Consider the following 19,732-nt stretch of genomic DNA (forward strand, 5'->3'; position numbering starts at 1 on the left):
TTACTCTAGTTTTATGTATGCTATTAGTACCATAATTGAATTTGCAATCATGAAAGATTTCCTTCTTTATTTAGACTTCTTAAATCAGGTCACTGATTGTTAAGCCTGCCTCCACTTCAGAGCAGTCTCCCTCCCCTGCCCTAACACATCCACTACCCTTATTCACCCAGGTTGGGATTCTTTTGTTTAATTATCTTAGGCCCTTGACATCATTACTTGCTCCTGAGAGTCCTAGAATGGGGTGGTTTTAATTTTTATCTGTACCAATCCCCATCTCTTCACTGCTGGTGTTTTTCCCTTGGGAGGAAAAGGAAGTGTTCTCTCTATTAAAAAAGACACAGCCTTGGTTTGGGGGCTTTTTACTTCCCTGTTGGCAAAGCTCCCTGGTTTTTGTCTCTGAACAGGTTTTTAATCACCCTGGCTCTAGTGCTTACCACTGAAAGCTTTAAGAGTCCTACAGAAATGGCAGATTAGCTGCATTTAACAAAATAGAAAGTTTTCATTGTGTCATCAAAAGCTTTATTGATTTTGTCCAGGCATTGACTCCAGGACCTTTTAACAAGCCACTCTGTCTAGACATGCAGGCTAGAGCCCATGGTGCTAACAAAAGCGGAACTGGGCTGAGGGCTCTGGGGGAGGCCAAAAGGATGGGCTAAAGTCAGATTTCTCAGTGGGCAGCTTCTTAAAGAGCTAGGATGATTTTGTTCTGCCTTGGATAAACATGGGGCAGAAACCTTATGGCAGATGTACTTGTGACATATCTTGAGCCCTGCCATAGAGCTGTCACCCCTCAATTTGTTTGGTTCTTGGGAACTCTGTGATGCTAAGACTCAGAGCTATAGATCCCCAAGGAAATGGGGGACGGTAATTGAGGGAGGGCAGGAAGGGGGCTTTCAAGTCACCTTTGAGTTATCATGACCAACTCAACTATATTTTAATTCTAAAGCTGCTATGGAACATATCTTGGCACATATGGGAGATTTTTTGTGGTGTGAAAATGGCTGCTCATTATCATGTATGAGTTTGAGTCATTGATATCCATAAATTATTCAAGACTTGCTTGGGATTTTATCTGAATGATCTAGGTGTTTAAACCTTTTTAAAATATGAAGTACTTCATACCAAAACTACAGATAATATTATTTTTTTTCTTTATTTTTTTTTGTTTGTTTGTTTTGGTTTTTGGGTCACACCCAGCAGTGTTCAGGGGCTACTCCTGGCTTTAAGCTCAGAAATCACCCCCGGCAGGCTCGGGGAACCATATGAAATGCCAAGATTTGAACCACTGTCCTGCATGCAAGACAAATGCCCTACCACTATGCTATCTCTCCGGCCCCAGAGAATATTATAACAATGATTTAGTGGTGTCCCGATTGAAAAAAATAGAATGTTTTGCCATTTTTGCTTAGACTCTTGTTTGAATATGTCTCTGAATATATCTTTGAATATATCTTCTTTTTTAACCTGTAAGTTAATAGTACTTGAATTGATGAGATTACCTTTTTATTTCCTATTCTTGATGCATATAAATATAGCTGTAACATATAGGAATTAATGATCATTCTGTGTGTATGCATATAAGTATGATTTAGTGAAGATACAGTTTGTTAGACAATCATAGTTAATGTTTATTATTTTCTATATATTCTAGGATAAATAAAAATAGTAAAGCAGTCTTTCAGTATTTATATTTTCTTCTTTATTTTCCAAATGAGACTTGATGATCTTTAGATATTTTTTCTCTTTGGGAACATAAGCATTTGAGCTCCTAGTATATCTATAGAAACTTTCACATAACAAAAGCATCATCTTTCTCTGGATATTTAGAGGAACAAACTTTTACTAATATGAGCATTTAAATGATTTACTCAGATTGTATGTACACATTCATTTATCTGCCAAGGTTTCTTCTGATATGGTGATGTTATTACCTAATTCAATCATGGCTATAAGAGAGACTATGAAGGGTAAATATTTTATTTACTTGTTTGTTTTGGGGCCACATCTTTGGTGCTCTGGGATTACTTCTGGGTTCTTCACTCATGGATTACTCCTGCTGAACTCATGGGACCATATGAGATGCTGAGGATTGAACTCAGATCAGCCTGTGCAAGGAAATTTCACAAAATCTGTGACCTTAGTATTTTCCGGAAGACAAGAGGAGTTGGGCTACACAAAAATGTGTTCAGGGGATATTTCTGGTTCTGTGTTTATGAATGACCCCTAGTGGTCCTCAAGGGAATTTATGTGTTTCTATGATTTGAACCAGGATGGACTAGATGCAAGGCAAGTTATCTTAGCTCCTGTACTTTCCTTTGGCCAACGAGTTTTTTATTTCTTTCTCTGTAATGACCAGGGTCTATCACCTTAGTAGCCTAGGAAAGAGAGAGTGAGAGAGCAATGAGAGAGAGAGACAATCACAGAGAGAGAAGGAGGAGAGAGAGAAGAGAGAGAAAAGAAAAAAGAGAGAAAGAGATACCCCTGTGGGCCAGCAGGCTCAGCTGCAGTCTTTTCCCTGGGTTCCCCCGCCAAACTACCAGGCTCTCCTTTTTATACTATAAGACAGGGGTAGTTGTCAGTTACAGGGGACAGGGAGTATCCCAGTCAAAATGCCATTATGGGGTTCCAAGTCCAACTACCCAACTGCCATTACTGGAGTGGAGTGTCATACATCAACATCTGAACAATGCATGTGGCTACAATTAATTTCTACTTTGGGTTACAGGGTTACTGTATGTGACACTATAAAAAGTGAGTCATATAAGCTGCCTTCTGCTCTAGAATACTGTGTATATTTTTATTGTTATTTTTTGTAGTAAAACTATACTTCTCAATTCTCTCTGCTCCAACTCTATGTCCCTGGTAGTTTTTGTTCTCATCAGTTGCTAGAACATAGACTTTAATTGCCTCAGTTTTAATCTAACTTTGAAAAAAGAAGTAATTTGAAACTAACAAACATAATGATTCTTTCTAAACTGGGTCAAAGGTAAAAGAACATAAAGATTTGTGCTTAATCATAGTTTTAAAATATTTTTATTGGGCCACTTCCAAATTCATTCTACAAGTTAAAGTTATTATCAGGAAGATGAGCTCAGTTAAATTATTTACCTTTTTTTTTTTTTTTTGGTTTTTTGGGCCAGACCCGTTTGATGCTCAGAGGTTACTCCTGGCTAAGTGCTCAGAAATTGCTCCTGGCTTGGGGGAACCATATGGGATGCCGGGGGATCAAACCACGGTTCTTCCTTGGCTAGCGCTTGCAAGGCAGACACCTTACCTCCAGCGCCACCTGACTGGCCCCTGATTTACCATTTTAATCACATCTATCCTTGATGTAACTTTGAAAAGTATATTTTTGTAACCACAATGGTCCAGAGCTAGCTTTAATATTACTGATCTAATTTATATATTTGCATATCATTGATGTTATATAGTTCCAGATGTGTCTATTACCTTGCACTCAGAGAAAAGCAATCCAAAATCTGTCTGAAGTTATGAAATATTTAAGTCAAATATGTAATAGAAGAGTCAAAGTGATGTAAACCCAGGGATCCAAGCGACAGCTCTATTGCTGATGAACTGGATTATAGACTATATTTTGATATGTAATTTATTGGTCTTTCTTCTGATTTCCCCTTCAGGTACAGCACCGTGAATTAAACTCAAACTTGTGGTCATAAGTAAAGAACTAGAAAAAACACAAGTGTTCTACAGAGGCATAGTATAACCTGATAGGTTTACTGCATGAAGAAACCTAGAGAGAACTCACAATTCTTGTAGAAATCTCAAGGAAAGCGAGGGAGAGAGGGAGAGAGAGCTCACATAGGAATATCAGGCCCCTAAAAAGCAATATGGATCTATTGGTGTCTGACATTTACCCTATTACCAAGAGACACTTATTTAATTAGAACTAAGTAAAAACAAAACAAAAACAAAAACAGGGGCTGGAGCGATAGCGCATTAGCATGACGTTTCCCTTACACATGATTGATCTAGGTCGGACCTTTGTTAGTTCCCCAGTGTACAATATGGACCCCAAACCAGGAGCGATTTCTGAGTGCATTGCTAGGAGTAACTCCTGAGCATCACTGGATATAGCCCAAAAATCAATCAATCAAACAAACAAACAAAAAACAAGGAAACCTCCCCAAATGTTATTTTAAGACTATTTCCTGATGGAGAACAGGATTCAAGTTTTCTCTTGTAATCATGGACCAGGAAATGGCTTTTCTTTTTTTTTTTTTTTTTTTTTTTTTGGTTTTTGGGCCACACCCGGTAACGCTCAGGGGTTACTCCTGGCTATGTGCTCAGAAGTTGCTCCTGGCTTGGGGGACCATATGGGACACCGGGGGGATCGAACCACGGTCCGTCCAAGGCTAGCGCAGGCAAGGCAGGCACCTTACCTTTAGCACCACCGTCCGGCCCCGAAATGGCTTTTCTTTCCAAGGTTGACCACACTGTGTTTCATGCTTCTTTGATGGACTGATTTACCAATAAAACAAGAAAAAGAAGCATGATTACAGTTTGACTCTTAGGAATCTGGTGGTTAAGGGGGAATCAAAAGTACATTAATTTTTATAAGTGGGTAGGCAGGTTTGCAACACAATTTTTTCAGGCTATATTTTCTTGCAATATTCACTTTATCATGGAAAGATCTTTTGTATTCCTTTTTACCACTTTAGCCATTTGTTTGGGGGTTCTCACCTACTGAGTCCCCTGTTTAATACAAGTATAATTGTGTGCTCACAAGCCGAATTTTCTCTCTGCTGCTTTTTCTTCCCCAGTACTTCAGAATTATGCATCTAAGGTTTTTAGTATGCATCTTGAGCCTGTTTGCATTCAACATGCCTGATAATCTGGCCACATTGGGTTTAATGAATACTCTCTGCTTTTCTAATAAATATAGTGCTGAAATCTAAGTTAGAATAAGCTTTTGTATGTTGAACTGTTATTGACAGCCCAAGATACAACTAATGTTTGACCTTTGGTTTGAACCTTTCCTAACTCCTAAAGTCAGATATTTGCTTTCATGTTTGCTTATATCATCCATTCAACATGTCCTACCTAGAATTGTGATGATTGTTTCATGTGAACTTTAACAGTGGTGACAATAATAACAAGAGCAACAACTATGTATCTAAAGCTAGAAATGGGTATACGTTTCTGTTTCATGTCTTACAGCAACTCTGATAAAATAATACAGTTTGTCGTCCATTGAAAATTAGGAAACCAAGGATTGAAAAGTTTATTCAAAAGCTAACGTTTTATTAAAATAGGTATATTTTAGAAATGGCTATCCAACCAAAGTCTACTCAATTTATTACCATTATTTTTTAAATTTTGCTCCATGTTATCCTTGCCAATGCAATCTATGTCATGGAAACATTCTTAGTTTAGTAGGTCCACCTCAGGAATGTCCCTTAAAATATTTTTTCAGCAAAATGTTGACTAATTATTTCTAATCCCAGGTTTGCAATGCAACTTCAGTGCATTTAGTACTTGGCATATCACCAAACACACAGTAGGTACTTGAAGATACTTATTTCTTAAACGAATAAACCAAAATTTTGACATTTATTGTAATGCAATTGAGAGCAAGGCAATGTTTAGGATGTCATTAGCTTTCTAGTGATTTCAGTGAAGTGTGGTTTTCCAGGCCAGTTTTTTGTGGACTGAGGCAGCTTCTCTCGCCAGGACACTGGCTGTTTATTTTCCAAGTGACAACTTGATTTACTATTTTCCTTCTCATCACTTTCAAGAAGTATCTGCAGGCAAGTGAGTGACCCAGGCAGCATGGAAAAGTCCATTTATTTCTCTGCTGCATCATTCCAACAGAGAGTCTGAGGATCAGGGCTGGAAATGGCCTCAGGAGGTCAGATTCCCTATGTATTTTCTTTTGTCATGTAGAATTGCTCTTAGTGACACAATATGCTGTCTGCCTATGCACTGCTTTTAAAAAATCTGTGTGCTGGAAGGTGGCAGGTAGAAGATCTGTCATTTGTCCTCCAGGGATAGCTTTGCAGTCTGATCTACCCAAATGCTTTGTTTAGCTCTAGAATACATTGTCAGTGAAATGGCACAGGGAAATGCAGGAGTGCAGTTTCTGCTGTAATATTTTGCTTTTCTTCTTCAATCAACGTGTGCCTACCCTCATTCCAGCAGGCAACACGGTTAGGTGGTGCACATGAGAATTTACTTCACAGGAGGAACTTTTGCCTTTCTCTTGTTTTTGCAAATATAGTTATCAAACAAAACAATTGCTAATTTGGATGTCTGCGCTACCCTCAGTTCATAAGAGGCCCCTTGAGATGGAAGTTCTGGATGTCAGGTTCTTGCTAAGAATCCTGCTGTTTCCATAGAGAAGGAAAAGTTACACCATCTTGCATTTGCCTTCATTTCTTCTATTGCCAAAAAATGGCCCAAATTGCTCTTTTATCTCAAGGCAGCTTCAAAAATCAAATTGATATGTAGTTCCCTTAAATGAGCTGTGCAGTTATAGAATGGTGCATTTATTTTGGATTTGTTGTACTAGGTTCCTGCCTTAGGTTTAGTACCTCTTAGTTTCAGAGCTTATTTACCTGGAAAGCAGAGGCCAGAGCATTGGGTGATGCATGAGTTCAGAATTTGAGAACATGTAATCTCTTATTTCAGCTGCCTCAGAGGCAGGGAAGTACTATCACTGCTAATTTTGTGAACTAAGGGAGAAAGTAGGCTGACTTGGAACCACAGGGTCTCCCTTGCTTTGGCAGAAAAGACAGCAGTGGTTCATGTTTTTGTGCCTCATTAGTTCCAGAGTTGTCTTGTATCTGTCTCATTGCCTACTGAACCACCTTGCTACTGCAGGAAGGTCAATTGAAAGACAAAGGATTAGAAGAGGAGAACAGTTTTGCACAGATCTCAGAGCTCCCACTTCTCTTCTGGCATGGCACAAATTCTACTCAAGTGGGTTTAGCCACTGCAGAAAGGCTAGATTGTTGAGGTTATTTTTTTTTTTTATTGTTTTTAAGGATTGTGCTTTTCAAAGTTATTCGTAGTTAAATTTTAGACAATGTTTAAGCAGCAATCCCACCACCAGTGTCAGCCTCTCTCCATCAATGTTCCCAGAGTTCATCCCATACCCCCACCCCCAACCACAGCCTACCATCATAACATGTTTTTAAGTTTGGTTGTTAAAAGTTTGGGTCTCATAAGTTCATTGTTGTTGACTGTGTGTCTGAGTATTTTGCTCTCTCCTTTTTTTCCTTTTCTTTTTCTTTCTTTCCTTCCTTCTTTATTTATTTATTTATTTTTGGCTTATGGGTCATGGCTGGTTACTAAGGGTTATTCCTGCCTCTGTTTTCAGAAATCACTCCTGGCAGGCTCTGGGGATGCTGGGAATTCAACCCAGATTAATCATGTGCAAGGCAAACTTTCTACCCACTGTGCTATGACTCTGGCCCTAGTTATCACCTTTCTTAATATCATTAATGCCCCTGAGACTAGTTGGCCCCTACCCCTCTTATTACAAATCTATCTTTTTCATTCTCTACTCACTTTCTCTCTTTATCTTCACTATATTCTGGGCCCAAGAGTCTTCTAGACAATTTGCATTTAAACATAGCATTCCTTTATGCAGTTATTCTAAATACATTGTATAAGTGATATCATCCCAGATTTAACCTTCTTCTGGCTTACTTCATTTAACATAGTATCTTCCAGTTTCATCCATGTCACAGTGAATGGCATGATTGCATCATTCCTTATAACTATATAGTATTCCATTGCATATATGTACCACATCTTCATGATCCATTTGTTTGTTGTTGGACATCTAGGTTGATTCCAACTCTTAGCTATTGTAGTGAGTCCTGTGATGAATAGCAGTATGCATATGCCCCCTTGAATAAATGTTTTTTTCTGTCCTGGGGATAGATATCCAAGAGTAAAATACTGAGTCATATTTTAGGCCATTTCTAATAGTATTTTAAGTTGTTTTTAAAAATATTTTGATGGCGGTGAAGTGATTTTTCTGAATTTGATTTTCCCCAATCCCCACTTGTTGTATGTATAAGACTAGCCCATACCTCAATTCCTGCTTGAACTCTTACCTATCAAGCTTAATACTTACACCTTTTAACATTTGACTTCATACTACTGCTTTTTTGAAAATTATTTGAAATCCTGGTAAATTGGTGTAGTATAGTTGCAAAAGTCATGGAATGAATATCAGTGCATTAAGTTCTGGCTTAATATAAATACCTCTGACCCTCTTGAATAAATTATTTAAACTATATTTCTGCTTTCTTGCTCTGACAATATCACATCAAAGCTGCCAGACAAATTTGAGATAATGCAAATAATGATTAAGAAAACATTTGGAAATATATGGCATTTAAAAATCTCTGATCTTCTGAGTGAAAATGGTCCTAGAATTCTTCTTTATCCATTTATGGCATTATTTTATTTGAGCCTTTTCATGTCTATTGTTTTATCCTTGTTCTTAATTTTATATTTATTATTTTATTTTTAGGTGATTAGTTTGGGGGGACATACATGGTGAAGCATGGGGGTTACTATTGGCATTGCACTTAAGAATTACTTCTGGCATGCTCTATAACTGTATGAAAAGTGAGGATCAAATATGGATCTGTTGCTTGCAAGGAAGCACCCTACAAACTATTATAATTTTGGTGCCAGACCTCAGTTTTAACTTATTAAGTTTTTAATTTGGTGAGTCTAAACTCTGACTTTCTTCTTGAGATCTCTGATTTGCCAGTACCTCTGCTTTTCAGTTTCTAGAATATTTTTTGCTTTCTTCTTACCCAGTAAAATGCAAAGCTAACCTCACATGATCTCTATATTATTAATTCATCTTAAGCAGTCCTAGGGATGCCATGATATTGTTTATCCAAGGTCATTCTTCATTTTTCATTTCTTTTCAATTTTTGATAACTCAGTATAAGCCTGGTTCATAATATTTGAAAAATAAAAACTAAACAGGCTTTCTTCCCTTTTAGTAAAAATTATGTAGTTGTTATTTATGACCTTCCAATTGAAGTCCAAATTTCTTAATATCAAAGCCTATTTTTGGTTCCTAAGGTACAAACTTATCAAGAACCACTGACCCAATTTTATATCTTCCATTCTTCTTACGTTGCATAGTGGAAAAATATTGCATTGACTTTTTTAAACTGTTCTGGAAATTATCAGAGAAACAGAGATATATATTTCATTGGACATTTTGGGTAAAGAGTGAAAATATAATTAAATAAATGTTTACTAATGTTAAGTATATGCTATGCATATTCATACTTAGTGTGTGGATTAATAAGTCATTTTAAATGGTAGTATTTTACGTATCTTCTGTAAGATAGCCAAAAGTTACACATATCTAAATTATATCTAGTGTTTAGTCAATTAGATATGTGCAAATAATGGTAAATGATGTTTTTATACAGAGTTGAGCCCTATTTTTATGCAGTCATAATAACATTTTTATTTTAACATTTATGCCATTGATCGTATAATTTGGAATGATATAATTTAAATGAATTTAAACAGTCCATTAGCCTTGTCAGTACCTCCCTTCTTGCCAAGCTGTAAGCTTTATGCTAAGCTGTTGTGTGCTGAGTTACGTAATCCCCTGCATTCATTTTCTCTACCTATTTAGCTTGAATATGTACAAGGTGACTGCCTTGTCTTCAGTCTCCTTCTTGGGGAAAGGAAACACCAAGTATAGAGAACAAATTTTGGACAGTATTATGTTTACTAATGGAGGGTTTAGAGAACTGAATGTGTATCTGTCTCTTTTATTTTGCCCCTTTAAGTGAATTTAGTATGATTTTCAAGGTGATGAGAAAAACTGTGTGGAGTCTTATGCCCTAGAAGGAAATTAAGACAGATTGGGGTCTCCAAAGATAAAAAAAAACATTAGTTCAGAGAGTATATGAAGGAAAAATTCTTCATAGTTTTCATTGTATCTCCTTCCAAATTCTTTTTTTTTTTTTCTTTTGTATTCTCCTTCCATTTTCAATTAAAGTTTAGGTCATCCAATGTCAATGCCTCTTCTGCCTCAAATCATTACAAGGAAAATATCCCATGAGTTGATATAATTGTGATTCTGTAGATTATGATTCTAAGAAGAGCTTTCACTTGCTTGTTGTTTGTTGAATATGTTGAGAACCTTTTTAGCACCCGGATGATGCTACCATGGCTCAAGGGAGATGTAGCAGAGAACAGTCTTTATTCAATGGGGTAGAGCCTAAAGGCTGTGAACTATTGGAACAGTCTTTATTGGCTATTTGCAAAGGACAGCTATGGGCATATTTGCATATAATTAGCATAAATGTGCTATTACATATTTTTCTCACATGGATTTGATTTCTGGTTTATTCATTGTAATATTTGGTGCTGCACACTGATGTTCTATTTTCTCTATGGCCTTCCACATAAAATAAATTATTATGTGCTCTCAGATTCCAGGAAGGACTGGAAAACTTTCTTTTTTTTCTGGTGAGCATGTTTATGTAAGTTGGGGGAGTAGATTTCTGGCTCCGTTTTACCAAGATTTGGAATGGTTTCTATGTTAGTGCTTTGCTCCATGGTATCATTTATAAACTTTGAGAAGTAGAATTTGGAACATATGATATCTAACTGATGGCACAAGGAAAGATAATTGATATTTAGAAAAACCTCCAGAGGTACTAGAAGCGCAAAGATGCCAAAAGTGTGTGGTCTCAGATACCTTGCTTATTCCTCATTGTCAGCTCCTTCCTTAATAGAATAAGGGCATTAAATCAGCTAATCTCTAACATCCGCTATAGCTCTAAAATTTATTATTTTGACAGGTTCCTTGTTCTAATTATATGAAAATATTAAGCATCCTGTAGCACATTAAATAGTATCCTAGTGGTTTTTCTGTTCTTGTCAAACTTGCCCCTTTGAATGGTGCTTCATGATTAATTTAAGATTCTTTTCAGGGGTGCTTGTTTCTCTGCTCATTTATCTCAGTCCAGTGGGAGCACAAAATATATAACTTAAATGTTTATAGAAGCCACCCATTAATGCAATATGTGCAGTAGTGCCAAAGTCAGGCATAGTAGTTGAATCTGTGCATACTGAGGTCTGTAGGAAAAGAATTCAGTAGTGCTAAACTAAACTGAATTTGGTTTTCTCTTCCATTCTCCTGAAAAAAATATTGTTTGTTTGTATTTTTATAAGGCCATTTCTTCAGAAATTAGAGCATGACAGTGAACAGGGTCCTATAGCATGGAATGATCTATTTCAACATATAGATAGTGACAAATCTCTGCTTCATGAGTTTTTATTTTATGATTATTTTTGGCAAAATTAATCTTAAATGGGTTAAATGTAGAGGGGGTATTTGCTACTTATTTATTTGTGATGGTCATTTAAAAGGCATAGGCCCTTTTATTTATATAGTGCTTGTGTGAATGGAAATATGAAAATAAACAGATCTCACAGAGTTCTTCAGGAACATATGTGACAATATTTATCTCATCTAAGTGTCCTGACATGAAATTAAAATTTACATTTTAAAGTTCTCATTTAATAGTATATTGTGATCTCAACTTTTCATATTGAAAGAGTAATTGTCTCTAAACTGATGATGAGAAAATGTTTTATTTTACTTAAGCTCTTTCCAAGGGTTGTGATATACCTCCTGATTATATCTCAGGTTCTTTGGTAGATATATGCCCAGCATGGTTTCTCTTTAGAGAGGCAGACTTGGGAATATCTCACACAAGTCTAAAAACTGACTTGATTTCCTGTCATAAGCAGAAAATCAAAAGGGTCAAATGACTAAATTATAGTTTGGAAAGATAAAGAGGCATTAGTGGAATATAAATTAAACTATGTACTTGGGAGAAATGTCTACACTATGTACTGTGGGAAGGTTATGTTCATAGGTTCAGGCAGGAAAGCCCAGAGCAGAGTCTAAGGGAGGGATTGCTATATTGTCAAGACCTAGAACCAGATTTCATTCCTTTCCCTTTTCTTCCTCTACCTGATCATTTTCTCAGGTTCATTTCCCTCTTAAATATCCCAGTCATTGTCTGTCTATAGAGCTCTGGACTCAACATTGCAGCCAAGTCTGGCTTATTGATGAATAGAATTCAGAGCCAGGTCTTTCAGGGTAATTGATTTTTAGTTATTGGTCAATAAAATGCAGCAAGAGCCAAAGAAACCTTTGTCAGAACAGTTCATCATCCACTCTAAACTTGTTCTTCTACAAGCATTTAATTGCCATCATAGAAGCAAGGGCAATGGAAGCATCGCTTCACCATTTGGCAGAGTTTTCTCTGATGTCCTTGTGGAAAATGTGACATAAAGACTGCTTGCTGGCATTAGCTTTCTGCCCTATGTTATGGGCATTCTGCAATTGCCTTCTCTCCTGCTTTTCCTGATGTTTCAATACCAGTTTCACTGAGGGTCAGTGTTTAGCTTCATTTCAGCTTCCTGCCAGGGGCCATGGTGTGTTTTCTCTTTGATATTTGCATACTTGTGATTCATCCCTGTTCACAGCTGTCCTCTTCTCTCTTTTTATTTATTCTTTTCCCTCTCCAGCCCGAGAGGAGAATGTGGCCACTTTCAGGGGCTCCGAGTACCTGTGCTACGACCTGTCTCAGAACCCCATCCAGAGCAGCAGTGATGAGATCACTCTCTCCTTCAAGACCTGGCAGAGAAACGGGCTCATTCTGCACACCGGCAAGTCAGCTGATTATGTCAACCTGGCTCTGAAGGATGGTGCGGTCTCCTTGGTCATTAACCTGGGCTCCGGGGCCTTTGAGGCCATTGTGGAGCCTGTGAATGGAAAGTTTAACGACAACGCCTGGCACGATGTCAAAGTGACCCGCAACCTCCGGCAGGTAATGGCTGAGTGCAGAGGGAGCCTGGAGGCTCATCTTTAAGGGAGTCAGGTAGAGGCTGGTACAACAGGTGACGGGTTAGGTAGAGAGGGGAAGACAGATGGGTTTGGATCTGCTGGTCTAACTTTCTCCCAGTCTCTGCAGTTTCACAAGGAAGCTTATTAAAATCTGTTACTCCCCAGGTTTCAAGTCTCCATTTGTGCTTGTTATGGATGGAAAAAAAAAAAAGCAATCTGTTGTAGAGATAATAATAAAAGTTATAAGTACATTCATTCCTTTTATCCTGCTCTTCTTTCTATCATTTTCTTCATTATATTTGAAGCTTGTTGTATTACTGTGAAATTTAATTAGGGCATTGTTTTAGTTCTGCAGTTTGGTAGAGTTACTCATGCCTTGACTATGTTTTTCGCCCCTTTTAATTAAGTTAACCATTATCATGATGTAATAATTTTAATTCTCTTCAGAAAAACTTATTTTCTTTGTTCTCTTTCCTTTTTATGTTACCACCTCTCTCCCATTTTTATCTCTTCCATTTCTGAGTTCACTTTTAGTCCAGGAATGGATTAGCTGGAAGCTTTCTGAATTCCTCTGTTTCTCTGTTTCTGGTATGGTGTTCCTCCTTTATTGCCCCCCTCTCTCTACCTCCAAGACTCTTCATTTGACTGGGAGGCCTGGCAAGTGGAAGGACCCAAATAAAAAAGTCAACTTTGGAGAAGCCTTTCCTGGTTCTGTCCGTGCTTGAGATCTCCCAGCACTTGCCGCTTCTAAGCAGGCAACTCCGTCAGGTGACAACATGCTAAGAGAGCCACAGCCAAGAAAAGCTATCTCATAAGCCATAGCAGTGATAACAATAAGAACAATAACAATTATCCCAGAGCAGTGGGAGAAAAGCATTTTCTGTAACAGTGAAAGTCTGGGCTGAAGCTGCCTTTTGGTTGCTCTTCACAGTTGGGGTTTCTGCTTTTGAATTTGTCATTAAACCCAATTGGAAGGTATTGACCCCTATCAATCAGAAAACATTGTCTAAATATCCAGGAAGTGCTTCCCAGATTTTTTTCTGCAATAGGAATGAGTTCATGTCTTTTCATAACAAAAGGAAAGTATAAGCATTGAGAAGTGTTTGCATGTTTTCTGTCTGATAACACTGTTCTAGACTTGTAAACATTGGAAGTACATGGGATTTGGGAAATATCTGAAACATGCATTTTCACTCTTCATTATGTTCAGCAAGATACCTGGTTGTAAGAATCTATTTTATTGTTGATGATATTTTCAGTAGCACAAAACTGATTCCCAGATTATATGAGGCCATGTTTTATTACATAATCTAGATTTTTCTTTCAAGGCCCAAAAACCCTATTGTCAGTTCCTCACCTACCCATACCTACTTAATCAGAAGAGAGATTTTTTTTACTTTCAAGAGTGCTCTGGTCAAATTTCATATACTAACATATAAGTACTTGGTATGTTTAAGTTGCAGATAGTGAAGCAAAATATAAAATATTCTGCTAGTTTTGATTGTCGGATATGTTGTAACACCTTTTTGTCACTAGTCATTGGAGAAATGAGTTTTCATATTCTTTAGAACATAATCAGGTCACTGTTATCATCATATACTCCATTTTTCTCTCACCTACACACTTCCTTGTCAATCTAGAATGATTCCAATTAGGTAGGGAATGGCTCATTTTTATTTCTACTAAACACCCTTCTTTTTGAAAACATAAATGGGTCTCAATTAAATCCTTTAAACTGAGAGGGGATAAAACTAAACTGCAGTTGAGAATAGCACTGTTTTTTGTCCTAGCCAGTAAAGGAAAACAACCAATACAGAGAATTTCTCTTCCAAGTTCTAAGAACCAAATTCTCTTTTTTGCCCTTGGGTAAGCCATTTAACCTTTCTGCACCAGAGTTTCCAGTTGTGAGATAGAGCTTATGATCCTCCCCAGCCATGTGTGGTGGCTAAATACGCAAAGCACCTTCTGTTCCAGAAGGATTATGAGCTCATCCATGGTCTGGGTGCTAGAGTTTCTGTGACATGCACACAATTTACAGGCCATGTGTTTTGTCTCAAAGGTGACTGTGTCCATCTGCCATCAAGCATATAATTCAGTAGACCTCATTCTGAGTTTAGACTGGGCTACAAAAGCTCTTGTATTGGGGCATTACTTTGCCGAGAGAGTATAAATCAAATAGACTAAGCACACATAACATAGTACTCATTGAGGTATGAACTGAGTGTTTCATCCAAATATACTTTATTGGAAGAGAAAGACTCACAGAAAAGCAGAGTCTACTTTGTGAATAAGTTCTTTTAGCAGCAAATCGCCTCAAATGATTATTTTTCTCATTAAAAATACATTTATAACATCCTTTTGAGTTTCCTAGGATAGATTTGAAAGGATGGGAAGCCCTGGCCTATTTTAGTTAAACTGTAAATAGCTTCATAAATATTTAATAACAATCTTCTAGCAGTCTCATTTACTTTGGGGGATCTAAGGTTGTATGGCTTCTATGGTGAAACTCAACTTGGAATTTCCTGGAGTACTCATTATCAAATGGAGCAGATCTCTCCCCATTTTTCCCTTCATGGCCATATAATCATGGTTCTGCTTTGAGACAAGCCAGGATTAAGCTCAGACAAAAACTTTACTGAGTATTAAAAAAAGGGATATAGACTATCTGCTTCAAGTGATAACTGGGATTTTGAGATCAAGGTAATTAGGGATTTGTGAATATTTTTCTGAGTTGTATCCTTTTGGTCACCACTTGGCCCTGAGTTCAAGGTTGTGGTCACTGCATGAACTGATTTACTTCAATATGCCATTTTCATCAAATCACAGGCACAAAACTGAGGTTATCTGTCTTCAGGATTTCCATTTCCCAACTCAGGTGTGCTGACAATTTAAGAGTTAAAGCAGTAATGAGAAGATTAACTGTAAAGGTTCTTTAAAGACAAGTAACCTGCCAATCTTCTCAACTGTGCATGCATGAAATTCCTTACAAGCTTGAAAAGCATTGTTAGAGAGGCTGGAAGAGGGTGTTTCTATAGGAAGCATATCTGGCCAAATGATGAGATGATAAACTTCCTGAAAATAAGGAAGAATACAATTGTTTTGAGGCAGTTTCATGACTTATGTTACTCTAAACTGAGAGAAAGGAAAGGGAAGAATGAGACTTTCCATCTGCATAAAGACAATAAAATTCCGGAATATTTAAATGAGTAATCCAGAATAAATTGTATGTTACAGTCTTCGCATGCTAGATGTGAACATAAATAGAACATCTCTGCTTTGGGTGAGAAAGTCATGTCATCTATGTAGGAATTCAGAGCCAGATCCTAATAAAAAAAAATAAAGCTCAACATATTGGTATTCTGGATTTCAGCTTTATGCATTGCTATGTGGAAGGATAACCTTTGGGAGTGTTTTCTTTCAGAAAAGGTGGCACATATATGTGCAGAGGATGAGGGAGGGAGTAAGGGATGGCATTTATATGGATGAGTCCCTGGGAAGTGAATATGCTGGCCCTTTGGGGTGAGGTCTGATCTGAGTCTTGTTTGGATATTGGTGTTCACATGACAAGATGGATGCCAGCACCTTGCTGGGTCTGGGTGGGAGCCAAGGTTTTCCACCGAGTTCTGGTCTCATTGTCTCCCCACTCTCTCTTTCTGTGTTGGGTGCCTTTTTTTTGAAAAACTAACACAAGTTCATTCATGCAATGTGTCATTTTACTAACCGACTAATGTACTAACACCCTAACTACTCATCTTTGTTTTTAGTTCTTTTAATTAACAATCGTTCTGTTCACAATTTTTTAATTTCCTTTCTTCCCCCTTTTCCGCAAAGCACTCAGGCATCGGACACGCTATGGTAAACAAACTACATTGTCTGGTAGATATCATTCTTATTGTCTCTTTTTTTGGGTTTGCCGTGTGTTGCCCCTTTTCCTCCCTAAACCCCTCTTTTACCCCCCTTAGACTTATTTCTTCTTTTAAGATTTGTGTTCAGTTAAATGCAAGCCTTTCTCTCTCTCTTTCTCTCTCTCTCTCTCTCTCTCTATCTCTCTCTCTCTGATTTTCTTTTTTTAAAAAAAGAAGAGGATGCCTCTGTCCTGGAAATGCTCTTTGAACCAGTTGGGTGGGATCTATTTCTTTTTTTACAGTTTGTAATTTATTTCCTAAAAAAAAAAACTTTTTTTGAAAACAGAAATTTTCTTTATTTAGCTAAATTTGAGTTGGTTTTCTTATTTTGCAACTTCCAAGTTACACACTAAAGATGACAGAGGTTTCTATTCAGGACTCTTTGCTCAGTGTCTTCCTGTCCCTTAAGCCTCCTTCCTTTTTCCTTCTCCCCTTTGCCTCAAACCCTCCCCCCCCACACACACACACATTTTTTTCTTTTCCTTTGGTGTGGCCCTGGCTGCCACAACAGATCTAGAAGGAGAATCGACTCCTTTCGGTTACTATTACTTGTCCTTCTTGCACTGTACTCCCCTTGGGAAGGGTCAAAGGGATCTCTGTTGACTGTATTCTCCATTATAAACTCTGCATGGCATGTTCCTGTCTCGTGGAATTCCCATTCACATCAGCCTCTGTTCCCTCATTCTCCTCCCCATTACTAACAACCTACCCATTATCAACCCAATTCCATTTTCTGTCTCTCTGTTTCTGTTGCTTTTTTTCCACTCTTCTTATTCTTCTCTCATCCTTCATGTATTTGGGGGTTGGGTTTGGACTTTTCTTTACTTTCTCATTTTCTTTTTAGTGAGGGAGGTGATTGATAGTCAGGGGAAACATAGCCCTTTAGTTTAAGTTCTTTATTTTCTCCCACTTCCATACTCGTTTTCAGTTTAAGTGCATGTAAGTGTGAAGTGAATTTTGATCCCTTCTTTTTGTTTTCCCTCTCTCCTTCCATTTCCTACCATTTTCTTCTGCCTCTCTTGGCTCTAGATAATTTGCGCATGGGTGTGTTAATATATGATGTGTGCACGTTCTGAGGTCCTATCTTTTTTCTCTATCCTCTGGTTCTTTCATGAATGTTGGGCATCTGGGTGCTACTTCTTTCTGTGGGCTTTCATATTTTAATTTTCATTCTTATGCCTCGTCATTCATTTTTTTAGAGATACTTTTTTTTTCCTTTGGGTTTGGGTTATTTCTTCTCTTGGTGGTAGTGATGGCAATAAAGGGAAGGTGGGAGTTGGTGGTCTGGGATAGTCCACAGCATGTATCATGACACATCAAATTGAATTCCCTTCTCCCTTTTCCTTGAATGCATGTTTGTCAGAATGGTGTGAGTCCCTTCCCCCAAAAGAAACTCAACAAAGCAAAAAAGGAAAATGAAAAGAAAAGAATAAAAGTAAGAACCAAAGGCCAACCCCTAACAAACCCCATCATCCAATGTCTCCTTTGCTGTTTTCACTACCACCATGAATAATAATCATTTTTTTTAAAAAAATGATCATTTTTACCGATGAACTGAGACAAGTGATGACTTCTGAGGATAGTTCCATTTTCTTGCCTGACTAAGTTGCAATGGGTAGAGGCAGTTTTTTTAGGTTGGCCATTCCAACAAAGTCTCTTAGGAGTCACCAGGGGAATACTGAAGGCTTAGGCCACAGGGAAGACAGACCAGAAAATGGAACTTGGTAGCACATAACAAAATCAAACCAAATTAGAGAGAATACCTCTCCAAAATCTGAATGAAAATAATGTCACAGGTAGGGGAACCCACTGCATTTGATAGGACTGTAAATTCATTGTTTGGATTTCTTTTTTGTCCCTATGTCCCTCTACCAGGTAACAATCTCTGTGGATGGCATCCTTACCACGACAGGCTACACTCAAGAGGATTACACCATGCTGGGCTCAGATGACTTCTTCTATGTGGGAGGAAGCCCAAGTACTGCTGATTTACCAGGCTCGCCTGTCAGCAACAACTTCATGGGCTGCCTGAAAGAGGTAATGTCTAGTCATTCCATTCATTAGAAATATTTTTTTTGACAGTTCAAAAACTGTCATTGGAAAGTCTGTTCTCAGTTATATTCTATTTGAACACAAGTTGTAGTAGAAAAGGACCTGAACTTATAAGTAGAAGGTCATAGATTTTGCTTCTGTTCAAAATGCTTACACAAACTTGGATTCATTGCTCCCTGCTTCTATTCTCTTGTTTAACTAAGGGAAAACCTTTACATACAGATAGGTGTGCTTTGGAATTGGAGGCAAAGAGATAGATTAAAGACCTTTAACATGACAAGGAACCAAATGCATATATACATTGATATAATATTTTTGAAGTAGAAAATAAGGAAGTTCTAGCTAAAAGTGATTCAATTTGTGGTATGTCTTGTCTAACACTTAACATTGGCAAGAGTTTGGTGTTCCCAAGAGTCTCATTATTTGATACGAAGGAAAATTCTCTGAATATAACATTCTGGACACAGAAGAATGTTTTTCTTTTATATTTTTCCTCCTAAGAGCTAGCAGCTATGAAAAAAGCAGCAGGGCTTTGCCTTTACTCATTTAGAACTATTGTAGCTGATGTGTTGAATCCTCTGCCTGAGAGCAAAGGAGTTTCAGCAAAGGGGAAGTTCAATCTGAAAGGTCAGTTCTTGAGGTAAAAAGAATTAGACTTGATATGCTGAAGTCCTTTCAAAACACTGTGTCATCAGCATAGGATATCACATATATTTTTTTGGTTTTAATCTATGCTAAGCTTGATTGCTTCGATATCTGTAACAGTTCCCACGGGGAAATTCCTTAGGAAGTTAAGAGTATTCTTTCTTGTAGATAACGATCCTTTAAAATCCCTTGTGACATGTTATGAGCCTTCTCTAGGGCTATATGTTTTATTCTTACTATGCTTATT

At 37.6% G+C, this 19,732-nt stretch overlaps 1 protein-coding gene across 7 annotated transcripts in view; it reads left to right on the forward strand.

Annotated features, from left to right (window-relative positions):
* LOC126003964 (neurexin-3-beta) overlaps nt 1-19,732 on the forward strand; it is a 1,607,127-nt gene that overhangs the window by 352,282 nt on the left and 1,235,113 nt on the right. For 6 of the 7 annotated variants that reach the window (XM_049770305.1, XM_049770308.1, XM_049770307.1 and 3 more), the window contains exons 2-3: nt 12,573-12,866; nt 18,664-18,825. In XM_049770305.1, the coding sequence (XP_049626262.1) occupies nt 12,573-12,866; nt 18,664-18,825 (456 nt within the window). Of the gene's footprint in view, nt 1-12,567; nt 12,867-18,663; nt 18,826-19,732 lie in introns of those variants that run through there. The other variant, XM_049770311.1, reaches the window with a different exon arrangement.

The sequence above is a fragment of the Suncus etruscus genome, chromosome 3, assembly GCF_024139225.1.
Source record: "Suncus etruscus isolate mSunEtr1 chromosome 3, mSunEtr1.pri.cur, whole genome shotgun sequence".
Lineage (NCBI taxonomy): Eukaryota > Metazoa > Chordata > Mammalia > Eulipotyphla > Soricidae > Suncus > Suncus etruscus.